This window comes from Capsicum annuum, chromosome 10 (assembly GCF_002878395.1).
Source record: "Capsicum annuum cultivar UCD-10X-F1 chromosome 10, UCD10Xv1.1, whole genome shotgun sequence".
NCBI classification, from domain to species: Eukaryota; Viridiplantae; Streptophyta; class Magnoliopsida; order Solanales; family Solanaceae; genus Capsicum; species Capsicum annuum.
This window is the reverse complement of record NC_061120.1, coordinates 7,132,390-7,149,007: the sequence shown is the minus strand read 5'-3', so window position 1 is coordinate 7,149,007 and position 16,618 is coordinate 7,132,390. Positions and strand designations below refer to the sequence as shown.

The 16,618-nt window shown below is 28.9% G+C and overlaps 1 protein-coding gene across 1 annotated transcript; it reads left to right on the top strand.

Moving 5' to 3' along the window:
- Positions 1-15,087: 15,087 nt before the first annotated feature.
- On the top strand, positions 15,088-15,943 carry LOC107844899 (agamous-like MADS-box protein AGL86). The gene has a single exon (XM_016689225.2). The coding sequence runs from the start codon at positions 15,119-15,121 to the stop codon at positions 15,767-15,769; it is 651 nt and encodes a 216-aa protein (XP_016544711.1). The 5' UTR covers positions 15,088-15,118; the 3' UTR covers positions 15,770-15,943.
- The last annotated feature ends 675 nt before the right edge of the window (positions 15,944-16,618 follow it).

Here is a 16,618-nt window from a genome sequence, read left to right as displayed (position 1 = left end):
TTAGATCTAAAATACCCAATTTTTATTTTAACCAATAACTTATTTTTGTAGGGTCCCAATCAAATTCTAAGGTCCATTTAGAGTATTCTTGGCTTGTATCGAAATCAGTGACATCTGGTGCAGCCCAAATATTGCTTCAGCGGAAGTTGCTTTAATGGAAAGAGGTTGCTTGAGTGGCGACTGCTTTGGCGGTACCTGACCGCGTATGCAATGGCCATCCTAGTGGTTTTGTCACTTTAGCGATAACAAGTCTTTTAAGCGGTTGAAGAGTCACTTAAGTTGCCATCAATGGTATATAATTTCACAATTTTTCACCATTTTGGACATTGATCTTCAGGCTTGGATGATTTTTAGGATTTTCTTTCCCATTTGAGCTTTGATAAGCTCCAAAATCATAAATTTATTACTTTACTTCGATTTGTATTCATTAAAACACTCTTTAATCTTGGTTTTAACATGAAATTTTGATGGTTTTTTTTTTTAAAAAGCTTAAAAATAGTTTTTCTTTGTTTTGAACCTCGTTTTGAACTCATTTTCAGGTTGATTTTCAACTATAGATTCCTTTAAACTTGGAGAACGTATTTTAAAAATAAAATTTCAGTTTCACCCCTTTTATTTTTGAATTTATTTTTTGAATCCGTTTAGAACCTGACTCAAATATGGACAATATGAGTATCCTTAACTTTATTTTAACACACAGATATTGTATTTGATTATTGTAGTTGATTCTTAGACTGTTGGAAATATGAAATTTTCATGTTAAAGGGCATTAGGATTGGATTTCATCATTTAGTTGTGACTTAATTTTTTTCTGACTAGACAAGGTAGTTAATGAATAAGTAAATCATGCTATGGATTGGGAAAAGTAACCATGAGATGTGATTTTTGAGTTACTATATATTGTGTGATGCTCGTGTGTGGACTTATTTTTTGTTGTTGTTGGCTTATAATATTATATGCTATGTGTCGCCTGTGCAGGGGCTTTATTTGAAATCATTAGCTTTATTTATATATTTATTGCCTTATTTCTTAATGTGATACCCGTGCGGGGTCTTGAATAGATCTTGTAGGCTTTATTGAGCGTTGTTTGCTTTTATTATGATAGAAACACCAAAGTTATGGGTTGATATGCCATTAATGATGTTTTACATGCATGTTTATTCTGATGGTGTCCAACTAGAACTGATATCATGAAGCTAACATGTTGAGTTGATTACTGAGCTCGTTTGAATATGTATTGAATGGATTGGTATACTCATACTGTTTGATTGTGAGCATTATCTCCTCATTGCATACATACACATTCATGAGGTATCAGTACCATTGAGGGACATTAATTTTTGAAAGAAAATGAGACACGTTTGAAAATACTATGTATTACTTGTCGTGTATTTAGCTTCAATTTGTACTTTCATGTATGTTTGACCTTTTTGATGTTATATATATGAAATTTTTCTGCTTACAGGTTGCGTGCTCATAGTATTTTCTTTACTTACCTTATTTTCTACTTTACTCACTCTTTCTATGATACCTATTAAGTAAAAGTGGATCGTACTCATTCCTATTGTGCCCTTTTGGTGCAAATTTTAGAATGAGTATGACTCATGGAAGCTGATTCGTGTGGTTGAGCTAGTGATTTCTCATGTTACAGGCCCGCTCTAGATTTATCAGAATCGACTCTAGACCACCTTTATATATTAGTTGTCTTTATTTTTATTTCAGAGACAAACTTGTATTTTCAGATTTGATTATGTATTAGATGCTCTTATACTCATGACATCAGTTTTTGGGATGGTTGTATCTTGTTCAGACTTTCGTATTTATCTATATTATGGTCTGACTTCGTTCTTGAAGTCTCACCTTAGTTTACTTTTTATTGTTGGCTTCGATTTTTCTTTATCTTTGAATGATTGGGTTATTTATCAAGACTGGACCACGACAAGTGTCATCATGACCTCGTTATTGGATCATGACAAATATTTATCAATTAGTTTCAATAAATATTAACAGGGAAAAGTAACTATATAAACTTATTAGATTAGTTATTACAAGTTATAGCAAAACTTTTAAATTTTCAAATTATAGCAACTTTCATCTTACAAAAATATATAAAAAATATTTTTTTTGGTTGAAAATACAAAAAAAGTAATTAATGAAAAAAAAAGTAAAATTTAATACAATTAATATACAATTTACCTTCCTTAAAAGTAGTTAACCTTAATTACTGATATTTATCCACTCTTAAATCCCTCTAACCGTTTATTTTTGTTCCTATTTTAATGCTTGCATTAAGAGTTCCATCTTCATACACTATCTTCCTCTTTGTACATGATTTTTCTCTGTCAGTAAACAAAAATAAGTATTTCATTAGAGAACAAATATGAGTTCTATTAATTTGCATTCAATCATGATACGCCATGGAGGGAGATAAGATTCTCCAGATTTGTTAATTTTTTTTACGCCTTATAAATGAATTTAAATATTTTTTTGGTGTGTTTCTTCAATTATCTGTTGTTACATTGTTGAATTTTTTATGTTTATCAATTGCATGAATACTAAAATTATTGTATAAACAGGAATACCGAGGGACTTTGGAATGGATGGGATAATGTATGATGCAACAACAAAGTATAAAAGATTAGTAGAAGCAATCGCAACACAACTAATGATAGACACATATGCAAAAAAACTTGAAATATGATACATAATAAGTGATAGACGCCCAACTATGGTCATACACAATGATACAAGTGTACAAGTGTATCTGGAACAGAAGAAAACGGTTGCTGATTTCTTCTTAAAATATCCATTGTACTTTACAATTTTGGATAAATCGGACGGTGTAATTAACCAAACTGAAGGAGCAATTGTTTGTGTTGGGCAAAAGTGTTCTAACGAAAAGAATGAATAAAGGAGAAAGCTATTTTCAAAAGATTGTGTTCGTTTGTTCGGGATAAGTCCAGATTTTGAAGAATTTAAAGAATAACATGTGGATATAATTTATGATGTAACGAATATCAACATAGATGTAAAACAAACTTACAAGGATAAACAAACACTGGCTAATGTTATGGAGTTACATGCATTTATGTAACAGTTCTCTTATTGAACTGAAAAGTCAAGTGGAAGCAGGTAAAAATATTTTTTTTTGTGTATTAAATTGAATATTTTAGTTGTATGTTAATCAGATACCTGATTTGTTGAAGTAATTTTTTGTTAAATTTAACAAATACTATTTGATTTGTGTGGTAGAGAACTGTACTTGGTTTCTTCGTTCTTCCAGAATTAACAAATCAAAGATTTTTAAGATGCTCAATAAATGATCAAGTTTATGCAAGGCGTCAAGAGATGACAAAAGTGGTAGCCGGACCGATCTTAGGTAATTATGTGGACATCAAAAGAATATACACTCCCAACGATATTGTTTCTGACGTGATGAGGGAGCATGGGATTTCACTAGATTATCATCAGGCATGGCGTGCAAAAATTAAAGTAGTTAAAATATTACGTGGTATTCCTATCGATCATATCAAAAGATAGCAGGTTATTTATATATATTGGAAAAGCATTATCCTGGATCTGTTGTTAGCTGGGAGAAAATCGAAGAAATAGATTTTTGTATGCGTTTGTTGCATTGGACGCTTTAATTTGTGGATGGGGATATTGTAGGCCGATTGTTGTAGTCGATGGAGCAGCTCTAAAATCGCTTTACGGTGGAACTATACTGACTGCGAGCACGTTGGACCCAGGAGGTAAAGCTTATTTTTTAATTTCTTTTTTTTTTTAAATGAAAATCATATCAGAATGTTAAGGTGTTGTATAATATTGATATGTCATATGTATGTATTTTGTTTATCTTGCTAAAAAGTAATCAACCAGTAAATTATATGAAGTATGTTATGATTGTAGGTCATATACTACCCCTTGCTTATGCTGTGGTTGATTCAGAAAATGTTTCATCTTGAACTTGGTTTTTTGATAAATTTAAGATTGCATTTGGGGAAAGGAAAGGTATGTGTATAATGTCCGATAGAAACGAGAGTATTTGGAAGGTAACATCTACAGTATATCTAAATCTATCACATCATGGTTGTTTTTGGCATTTCTAGTACAACATAAAGGTAAACTTTTGTAAGAATCTTGAAGAATTGCATAATTTTTTTTTTTGCAATGGCAAAGGCATATACTCTACAATAATTTGAAGAGTTAATGGAAAGGGTGGACTAAATAGATAAGAGAGTTAGGGGGTATTTATTCGAAATTGGCTACCACAAATGGGCAAGGATTCATTCTACTGTCAAACGAACTTGAACGATGACATCAAACATATCAGGATCCATCAACAACACCAACAAAATAGCTAGAAGATTACCCGTGGTTTCAACAATGAATTTTATGATTTTAATGATTGAATCATGGAATGCAAAACAACATGAGGAGGCAACAAACACGTTAATAGAGTTGACAGTCAAATATAATGATATTTTGATAAATAATCATTTGCCTTCTCAGAGAATGATGGTAAGTCCTTTATCCATTACTTTTTACATGAGTTAAATTTTTGTTTATAAAATAGAGTATTAAATTTGCTTCTGAATGTAGGTAAAAGCATCGAATGAATTTCTGTATACTGTAAGTAAGGGAGAAAAAAGATTCATTATTTATTTGCAAAGCCGAAAGTGCAGCTGTGGAGAATTTCAATTGGAACAAATACCCTGCTCTCATGCCATGGTTGCTATTACATATAGAAACCAACATGGCGAGAACTATTGCTCACCTTACTACAACAATAAAAATTTCAGAGATGGTTATGCCATACCAGTTGAACCTTTTCCTTGTGAAAGTACATGAGAAATACCACGTGAAGTGTTGGATGAAGTTGTATTTTGCCACCTGATTCAAAACGAACTCACGGAAGATCATGTTATGAAAGATGGAAAGCACCAAATGAAGACAAGTGTAAATGTTCAAAGGTTACATGTAGTGATTGTCATCGTGAGGGGAACAATAAAAGGACTTGCCATAAACATGCACCACCTGCTTAAGATGGAATTTGTGTTTCTTACTTTATGTTGATGTTAATGTTTTTTTTTTTAAAATGATTATGATCAATAAATTAAAGTGTTAAGATTTGTGTTGTTTTAAGTAAATTGTGGTTGTGGATATTTATTTTTATTGATTTGAAATAATCAAATGTTTGAGAGTTGGTGAATTTCTTTTTCAATTAATATGACTGAACACGTATATAATATTGCAAAAAATAACAACATACACCAGAAATGCATAGTAATGTACAGTAATTGCAAACCAGGACTCTTATCCATATAAGATAGTGATAGATATTTACCATCCTAGCTTGCTTAATAGATTACAATTTGTAGAATCATATTTGCATACATGTAAAGTTCAAAGATGGAGATAAGGAGAAATAAGCAGGTAGGTCACTTATGCATTGTATATAAATCATGTTGGAGCAGACGTTTAATACAAAATAAAAGAATCAAGAAAAAAAGCTTCTGCTTATTGTTTTTTTATTTGAATCATAAAGTTTTACTTCTTTTTATCTTATCTAAGTTTGTCTTTGGTTAATATCTGTGGGGTTGCCAAACTTTGATTGCCATTAACACAGTTTTTTATTTCCTTCTGCACTTAATGACTTAAAAAATGGGTTATTCTTTTTGACATATACAAATAAAAAATTGCAAAAATTTTATAAATTAGTTAAAAGTTAATATTCAGAGCATGATGATGTGTTTCATCTCTTTTTAAAATATTCATCTATATAAGAAAGAGGACTGCTGAAGAATGTTAAATTATCATAATTAACGTCAAGAAATGCAAGACTTAAAATGAGAATCTACATTTGAATGGGATTCTGCACGTCAAGAAGTACAATGTATAATAGTTGAATGCAACAAATGCAAGTATCAAATTAGGTTGAATATTATATATCTATAAGAACCAATATAAGCACAAGAACTTCCCCTATTAAAAACACTGTTGCTTTACTTCATCACATAAATAAAGTTTAACCAAAAGGAACCAAAATTAATATAGAGTAACAAAAAAATCTGGGTATCCTTGTAAATATTATAAAAGATCCTACTACTTTCAAATATCAAAACATCCGTCAAAAAACACAAGAACTAATTAAGAACAACTACTATTGTAATATTTTATAACTGGTAGTATTGTATTCTTGAACTTTCAAATTGCTTCCTAGATCTTTTGAAACCACCATACTTGCTAATAACATTTTCAGGTGCCTCACTTTCATTGATTGCTCCATCATTCTGCTTTCGTCTGGCATAATCCCATAGCAGTGCATCGTATTTGAGTTGATGATTGATAGCACCAAAAAATCTACTGAAAATATCAAACATGCCATGACTAACATACTCAGCAAAGGCACATACAAACATACCACAATCACTACAAAAAAGAAAATCAGAAAAATCACTTATAAAGTAACATATATATTAATATAAATACATAAAACCATAATTTAAATGAAAATTACTTAGATTGTGGTCCTTGTTGTGGTGTATCCTTAAAAATGACATACTCCAAAGGTTCACTCAGTGATTTATCAATGTATACAACTTTTCGATGTCAATCAATATCCAAATATTTTCCGTAAAAATTAGTGGCAACCAAAAACATAGGTATCATGGTAGAAAGAGACCGAACATGATCTAAAACATTCTTTGAATGGATAGCACCTCCCATCATTGAATCATAAATATATAGAAACCTATGTCTAATTCGGAAAACAACCAATATCCAATGAAATAACTCACTAACATTCACAGGAATGATGATATTATCAACTGAATCCCAGGGAGCATTGGCAAGCAATTTGTAACCCCTAATGTACTGGATAACATGGTGTTCAGGAATAATACAGCCCATATCTTCATTCAAACTCAACCATTATTGATGAATTGAACGTATCAATTTAACAAAGAAGATATTAGTAGTGATGTATGCAATAGGCTTCACAACATTGTACTTTGATTTTTTCTCAAGTAATACATTATCACGTCAACATGCTGAATAAACAAAAATTATATTAGATAAAAGCAAACAGATAATACAGATATGCAGAACAACACAGGACAAAGAGAATTATACAATAGCATAATTAGTGTGTATTGTGCACAAAATACTCGCAATTCAAACATACTAATCAGAATTATACACTAACATACATAGTTGGAGGCATCATTCTTTTATAAACACAATTTGTAGCTTGAAAAATATTGCATACAATTGATTTAGTCAGTCATTAAAAGTAGCCAGAGAGAGTAGGTATGCCAATAAATACATCAAAAACAAACTGTGGCAAACCCATGATATGATAAAGAATAAAAAATTTCTCGTTCAACAAATAATAATGGTACCACACATTAAAAAGTTAAAATGGTATGGTGCATTAAACTAAGCAAGAACAAAGAACTAAAAATAAAGAATGTTAAACATTTGGTTATCACGGATTGTGGAGAAAGTTAACTATTTTACTCAATTTGGGGGAAATAACTTACACACTAACTAGTTTTCTATTCTTACAACTATAACACGCACTTTGCAACACTTTCATTGTGAATTCCCTCTCCAACAAAATAAAACACTGACAAGATGATTAGTTTAATTTCATACACTAAATTTACATCACATATGAACAATGAATGCACAAGTATACAAGCAAATCTTGTACTGCATATCACTTGAAGGACAAGAATATTTTGTCGAAGGAATAGAATGCATGACACTACCAAACATTATAGAATGTAAGAAATAAAATAGAGTGCATGACACTAGCAAACAACATAATTAAATGCATTAAATCCCAAAAAAAAAGTATAAACTGTATATGATTTAGTCCATTATAAAAGGAAAGGAGAATTGAAGAAATAATTGAAATCATGGACAAAATGCTTTTAATCAAATTTCTCCAACTTGAGCTTCCAAATGTATGATGTTTGAAAGAGAAAAAAAAAAGCGAAAGAAGAATGTAAACAAAATCAATGAAGCAGGCAGGCATCGAAGAAGTGTAATCTTCAAGGCTCATAAACTGAATGAATTAGCCACAGAAGTGTAATTTTCAAGACTCAAGAAACGATGTATGATCCCCCAAAATTAAATTTTTGAAAAGACTATGCTTTGTACTGCTATCTACACATAAAATAAACCTGAAGAATTATTCAATACCAAATAAAATACAAAAAACATACCTCATCATTCCATGATCGTCCAGTGTGAATCAAGATGCGAAACCAATCTTTATCTTTAATTTTTATGTCAGCCAATACAAATTCAGAAATTATCTTATTCTGTATAGCAGTATTTGCAGCAGTCCTACATACATTTTTAAAAGGTAATAAATATTTTTATTGAACTGTTAATAAAAAAATTTTGAAATTCAGAAAACACACCTTTTTCCTCTTGACTTCGAATTTGGGTAACACTAATTAGTGAACAGCTGAATTAAAAAATTCGGAGTCTCAAACCCAATATACTCCTGAAATAGATGCTTTCTCTTGAAGTACAACGGACATCTTCGGGAGCTTATGCCAGATTGGTTATACACACCTACTGGAGATTTGTCAAACATTATAGGCATAGCGATATATGCTTTTGGTGTTTCCAATACTCTAAATATTGGTTCAAGAGTAACTAATTGAGACTTAGTAAAGAAGGGTATGTCATCCAACGGCGACTGATCATTGACAGAATTATTCACAACTGGATTGTTAAAAACTATGAATGAAACATGAGAACTCATGAAGTGAATTTCAATAATGTATAATCTTGTTATTATATAAATAAAATTAAATATGAAAGTATAGAAATATTACCATCCAATCAGACAGAAACATCATCACTAAAAGAATATCTTTCAATGGCAGGATCAATAAGCACTTCATCTTGCTTCTTGCTTACACTTGGTGTTTGTAAATCAACGTTCATATTCTTAGGAAAGATATAGTACTTTAATAATAGTTAGTAATGACAAAACTGATAACAAATATATGATAGTTTAATGCAATGAAAACTAAATCTCTTTTTTAATAAATCCATACGATTGTTGTTTAACCAATCTTAATTCATTCAATATCAGCTTCACGAATTCTTCAACAAACTCCCTCATCCTATTAAATTAACTATCAACCTGAAAAAACATAAAATAGTGAAAAAGATATATGAAAAACTGATTCATATTAGTAATGAAATTATACAATTATAGATTAAACATACATTCTTCTGATATTCTATCATTTCTTTGAAAACCTTCACATACATAAATATAAAGTACTTAGTTAATAGTACAACTGAAAAATATAACTCTACAAAATGAATACAAAAAAAATTGTGCTGAAAAGATTATGTGCATTATAACGTTTTACGTATCATTCAAAATAAACCTTCTCCTGAAATAACGACATATCACGACGGACCTGCACATAAACATACAAAAAACATAAATCACATGTTTATTTTCTGTTTTGAAAACAATACTGAATATGTACTTGAAGATTAAATTAGAAACATACATTGGCTATTTCATTCTTTAAGACAATAAATACATCTTCAGATATGGGTGGTTCAAAATGGTCTGAATCATAATGATGTTCATGACTCAAGATGTCCTGATAAATAGCTCCAAGGTTGAATTCCACCTCCTTTTCATCAGTAAACACAATGTCTCTGAACACATACTGAAGTTTAAATAAAATATTAGATATATAATTAAAAACTTGTATGTATAAAAAGTGTTATTGCATATCAATGGTATACATATTATTTTAATGAAAGATTTTATTTTGAACCAAATCAAACACGAGGTCAAATTAACAATATTAGTAGTCTAGTACAGTTACTATGTATTTCATTGCTATATTAATTCAGAGGGGAGATAAAGAGAAAAACATTGCAAGAACAATACCATTCATAGAAAATTTTACATGCATTTTCTATCCCTGCATGTGCAGCATTTATGCACTTGTCTTCACTAGCATGTTAGGACTTCTATTACTAGATCCCTGCTTTAATGAAGATTAATTGAAACCTTTATCTTAAGGACACATTAGGTCAGAATTGATAATATAATGTCGTAATTATCTTATATACATAAAGTATAAAGAAAAATTGTAAATACTATGGCTCTTCGACCCCATTAATAGCGTGTACTCTAGACCAATATGGACGTACATTGATTACTATATTAGATATTTGTCATCTCTAACCAGCTATACATGTAAATACTATATCATGCTTATTCAAGTTTTTGGAAAGTAATTTGAATAATATAAACACTAGTATGCCCAATAAATGTTACTGCATACCAATAATATACATATAAAATATGAAGAAAACATGCTGATGCGTAAAATAATTACTTAACAAAATACAGTTAGAATACGATCATTACCTCATTGTTGTACTGCTTGAACATTGTACTCTGAAGATAGTCATAAAAAATGAGTTCTTTAGATGACTCTCAATTTAAAATTCTTGAAATTTTGGATCCAATCCGATTAGCAACACACTTATCAATGTCCAAACAACACTCATAGAATCAGATTTGAAGTGCAAGATGAAATCCTCGAAAATGAAAAGAAGATGAATTTTTTTTCATCTTATGGCTACATGATTTTTTCAATACTTGAAAACACTCACCTCCCTAATCATACTTTAAATAGTGACCTGATTCTACCAAGTCAAAATCAACCTTTTTTATGAACGTTCTTGGTAGCTCAGATTGAAGAAATCGACTTATGAAGTATACTAATCTAATTTCATACAAATCTTCATCTCGAAAAGCAATCTTCTTGCCAACAAAATCATCATAGAAAACAGACCTCATTATCCTTATCCATACCGGGGTAATATCTATCCATTAATTTATTTTTTCCTTTAGGATCAGAAATAAAATTTGATTTCTTAAAACATTTCAACCCACTAACCACAAAAAATTCTCTCTTTTCGAAATGCAATTCTTTACCATTGATATTGAAGATGAATAAATCATCCCTATCGTTATCGATTTCTGCAAGTAGTAAACTACGAAGAAGATGGGGTTGAATTTTCAAAAAATGCATATTCAAAAAAATGACAAAATGGAGATTTCTAAAACACTTTGAAATGCTCTTTGGTCCATCTCTGTTTGAGATCATCAAACACATTAACTTTTATGTATGAAGATCAGTGAGTATACTACTTTTATCCTAAAAAAAAGAGATAAACAATTCACAACACTTTTACCATAAAATAAAAACATATGCGTTTTAATGATAACATCTCTGTTTTTCGCATACAATAAACAATTCACAAAACTTTTGCTATGAATGTATAAAAATATAATGAACCAACTTATTTCACAATTAAAAGTTATATTCAACTAACAATCATTAACGACAATAAGAGTGGCATTTCAACTTTCAACCATAACAACAACAAAAGTGAAAATTTTCAACTTTCAACCACTAACAACAACAAAAGAGATATTTTAACATAATCCGAACAGCAACAAGATCAAGAGTTATATTTCAACTTTAAACCACAAAAACTCAAAAATTAATAAAGGCTAATATACATGCATGTCATTTAAAAAATTAAAATTAATTTAATATCACTTTAATCAATTTAATACATATATGAAAAAAAAAATCAGATTACACTAACCTTGCACACATTTCTTGATTTCTTTTTGTCAAACTTCTCATCATCCACTTTGCCAACACTCACATTGACCTTTAACCTTGTAACTCCAGCATTTTCACGAATTTTGTTTTTTAATTTTTTCATTTTAGGCGCAGAAATTTCATCTTCAAAATTCGAATTGAAATCATGTTGACCAACATTTTTTTCTCTCTTATCAACCTTCTTAAAATCTGAAACAACCACCTTTTTTGATATGATATAGCTTTGCATGTTGAGTTATTGTTGCTTGAAGGATGATGAAATCTTTGAAAAATTGAATTTCATCTCAAGATTTCAATTTTATTGTGAGAAATAGAATCACATTCAACTACTTTTTGTTGTTCTTTGAATTTGGAGATGGGGTAAAGCACCCCAAATCAAACGATGGTCTTGAAAGATTAATAGGACTATTTTGTTGTATAATTCTGGGACTTTTCCTACTAAAAATAGAATCAAATTTGATTTTTTTCGGACATTGTCTCAAGAAAAGAAGAAAAAGTTTAAGATATGAATCCAAGCTCAATGGTGAATGGACATTGGGAAACCAAAAATCATATGATCAAAAGAAAAGAAAAGAAGTTGATAAGAGTAATGAGTTGAAGATGTCGTAAAAGAAGGAAAAACTTTTATTGATACTCGGTAAAAGTTAAAATACATATTACGTATGAATAGAAGTTTAAAAAGGTAAAGAAATAGATTTCTATTGGTAATTAAATACTGTAAAATATAAAAAAAAGCCTATAATCTAACTAATTATTCAAGTTAATAAATAGTATGAAATCAGTTCTTAACTTTATAAAATATATTTACTATATATAACTCCTTAAATTGTGAACAAACTTTGATGTTTAATTATTAAAAAAAAATATTAATACCTTAACTTGTTATAGTTATCCAAAATCATTAATTAGGAGTAATAAATGTTAAATGCTAAATATAAGGAAATAATACAAATAATAAATACTAAAAATTGATTTTAAGAAATTTAATTAAAATATGTTTTTGTCAAAAGCTGTTATAACTTGTAATTATTTTTTAAGTCTAGTAATTAATAAAAAGTTATGCTAAAACTTGTAATTAATAATCAAAAAAAGTATATATTTTTTAAAAACTTTAACTCCTATTTAATACAGTATTCATTTTTTATGACACTCATGTAATAATCATAAATGTACAGAACATAACTAAAATATTATAACCAGCCTTCTATTATATTGAGTAGTATTTAATTTAGAATTATAAATAAGTCATAGGGCATATAATAACATATTAATTTAAACATGAAACATAACGATTATCATAGCATTTCAGTATTATAATAATCCCTAATGCTACTCATGTATGCAACAATTTTCGATCAAAGACTTACGAAAGTACTATTAGAGATATTATAAATATTGGGAAGGATATCTACATCGAGAAAAAAATTGACTACCTTTTATTTAAAAAAATATTTTTTATTTAAATGGGTCTCAGCTAATTAAAGACTCGTATTGATAACGTCTTTCAAAATATAAGCAATATCTAATATAACGCAAAATGGAGACAAGAGATGTTGGAGAAACTACTTATTTCTTTGTTGTAGTGTGTCATCAATGGTATAATAGTATGATATTTATAGGCTACGATGTGTCTTCTCAAGTTACAAGAATTAAAGACTACATTTAATTGGTACATGAATTGCCTAGTATTTATTTATTGATACATGAATACGCAAATGAATCAACAGATGGACATTCACATTCAAAGGTTTTGTCAAAGAGTCAAAATTGAGGATTAAAATTTAGTGTCAACAAAATTATATTTTTTCCTTAAATGAAGAATAGAATAACTAAATAAAAAATCATAATTGTATGACTGTGAATAGTAAAATATTAAAACATAGAATATTTGTATTATTAAAAAGGTAAAAGTATGAAATTATTATGACTAAAAAGGAAAAATATTAAATTATTATAATATTGAGCTAGATATTGTCTAGGACTCAAAAATTGTAATGTCATTATTCATTGATCATTTTAGCGTTAGATAATCACATCAAATGTCTAAATAGGAATATTATTGAGGATAATAATACTTTGCTTTCTCAATTATTGATTAATTTTGATTTTGATCTTTTAATATAGAAAATTCATAAATTTATGACTATGAATGGTAAAATATTTAAAGTATATCTTGCTTGTATGATTAGAAAACGTAAAAGTATTAAAATGTTATCCGATTGACTATTGTTGATTATGAGTGTAAAATGGTAAAATCATTACCAATTGATCACTAGCCTGAGATAATAACTTCTAATGGCTAAATAAGAAAATTATTGAAGTCAATAACACTATGATCTTTGAATTATTAGTAAATTTTGATTTTCATCTTTGCAATATAGGAATAGACATATCTAACTTTTAATTAATAACAATGTATGTTTTTTTTATCCTTTTATGTAGGAAATATATTATATTTGGACTATTATTAAATATTTATTACTCTTATAGTAAGATTTCAAACTTAACATGACATATGAATAATTAAATGAAGAAAGAATTAAGAATTCTACAATATTTATGAATATTCACAAGTAAAAAAAAAAAAGTTCACATTCCATGTAATTGAAGGTTAATGTATTTAGTCAAATATATATTACCAGGACTAAAACAAATTATCAATAACAAAGATACCAAAAGTACTCTTGACTTCACATTACTATAAAATTTGAGATATATGTTGTCCATATAGTAAAATATTTACTGCACCAGCTAGGTGTAACTCATAATACATTAGAGATGTATGTGTTTTGCAAAATAAAACATATTTGTCCTTTCCTAAAGAACGTATGCTTTTAGTATTAGATTAACTTAATTGTGAAAATTATTTATTTAAAACAAATATTTTGACAATGACATCTTTTATGTATGAAATATGATATGATTTTCATTACTAAACTCTCATCTCGTGTTTAATGACTTAATTTTCATAGCAGTTTTTCCTATGATATGGATGGCTAAAAGACATAAAAAAACTTCTTTTAACCATTCAAAGCTGAAAGATGACCCAAAATATTTTTTGAGAATATACTAACTTATTTTGTTGAACATATTTTTCATAAAATATTTTATACCAAATGTTCTGTCCCACAAGTAAATTATTTGCACTTTTCAGCTTCAAAAATAATCATAGAATATGATCTTTTTACAATTTCAGCTTTTTAATAAAAGTAGAAAAATTTCTTCGAAATCAAATTACACCAATCCGCGTATTTATTATTTAGCCTAAATTATCTCAGTACACTTGAAATTACTTAATTTGGCTATAGTCAGAATACCTTCTAAGGCATCTATAAAAGCTACACACCACTTCACACTTATGTATTCTACTCCTAAAGAAAGTTTTTTTTTTTTTTTAGATTTGAGTATCAAATATGGCTAGAAAAAGACTTGGACTTACTAGGAACCGTAGGGAAAATGTAAGAGACTCCATCCTTAATAGAAAAACAAAAAGTTTATTTAAGAAAGTTGAAGAGTTTTCAATTCTATGCGGTGTAGATGCTGTCATAATTATTTTTAGCCCAGAAGAAAATCAGCCCATTGTTTGGAAATCTACAAATCAAGCCAAGGAGTTATTAATGAGGTATTTTAGTTTTCCTACGTTTGAAAGGATTAAGAAATTGGTTATTCATGAAATGTATCTTTCAAAGAAAGTGGACGAAATGAAAGAAAAAGTTGACAAAATAGAAAAAATGAATGAGGAGAAAGAAATAAAACTCCTCTTTAGGCAACTTGTAGAAGGAAAGAATATTACCGAATTTGATTCTAGAAATATTAAGGGTTTACTAAAATTGTTTCCTACTACAATGGATAAAATTAAAGAAAGAAAAGAACAATTCATTCTACAACAACAACCTTCTCAACCTCCAAATTCTCCCTCCAATTTCAAGCTCGCAGAAGAAAATGTCACCCAATCACCATGTCCAATGAAAGATTTGATCAATGATCAATGGTTTGTGGAGACCATGTCTTCTAACCAATACTATTTTGGCTTAGGGGGTGGAAGCTGTACCAAGTCTGCATGAATTAAAGACGATGACGTCAATGGTAAAGATGATGGATATTTCAAGGACCTAGATCGAGAGAGAGCGTAATACTTAAGTAGTTCTGTCATTATGTTTCATGTTGCTTTTTTATAGTGTTAATCTTAGTTTATTTTATTTTTCAATCTATTTTATGTTATTGTACTTTTGTTTTCGTTATTTATGAAGTTTGTTCCATTTTATTGGAAAAATAAAGTATTTTTGTTAAGTCGACAAAGTTATTTGAGTAATATCTTGGACTATCTTAAATATTTATTTTTAGTTATATATACTCTCTCTTTAGTTAAGCAATTGATTTTATTTGATTAAAAGATTTTCATGTGCATGATAAACTCTGGAAATATTTATCATGTTCATAATAGTCTATCCAATACTATTAAAAGAAAAGTCTCAGTATTTTTTTATCACGATTCAAATTATGTGTTAATCTTATTGTGATTTTTAGCTTTATCTATATTTTGACCATTTTGTCCTTCTCCGTAGTTGTTATGTATCATTTACGAGTTGTGGTATGGTTGTCATTGTCTTCAAATTATTCGAGAGTGATTTAAGTGAGTTTGAGGTTTCGAGCAGCTTTGAAAATGTTTAGATTAACTTTGGACACATTTTGTGATCCGAGTGTCGAATGGTGATTTTGTCAGTTCCATTAGATTCAAAATGTCTTTTTGAGTTAGTAGCGTGGTTAGTTGGGGTTTTGAGTCTTTATTTTTTGTTTTGAAACTTTATATAAGAAACTAGTTAAATTGGCTTAAAAGAGGTATCACGAATTAACTTGTTAAAAATGACCCCTTTTGTAAATTTGATGATTCCATTAAGTTTCAAACATCAAAC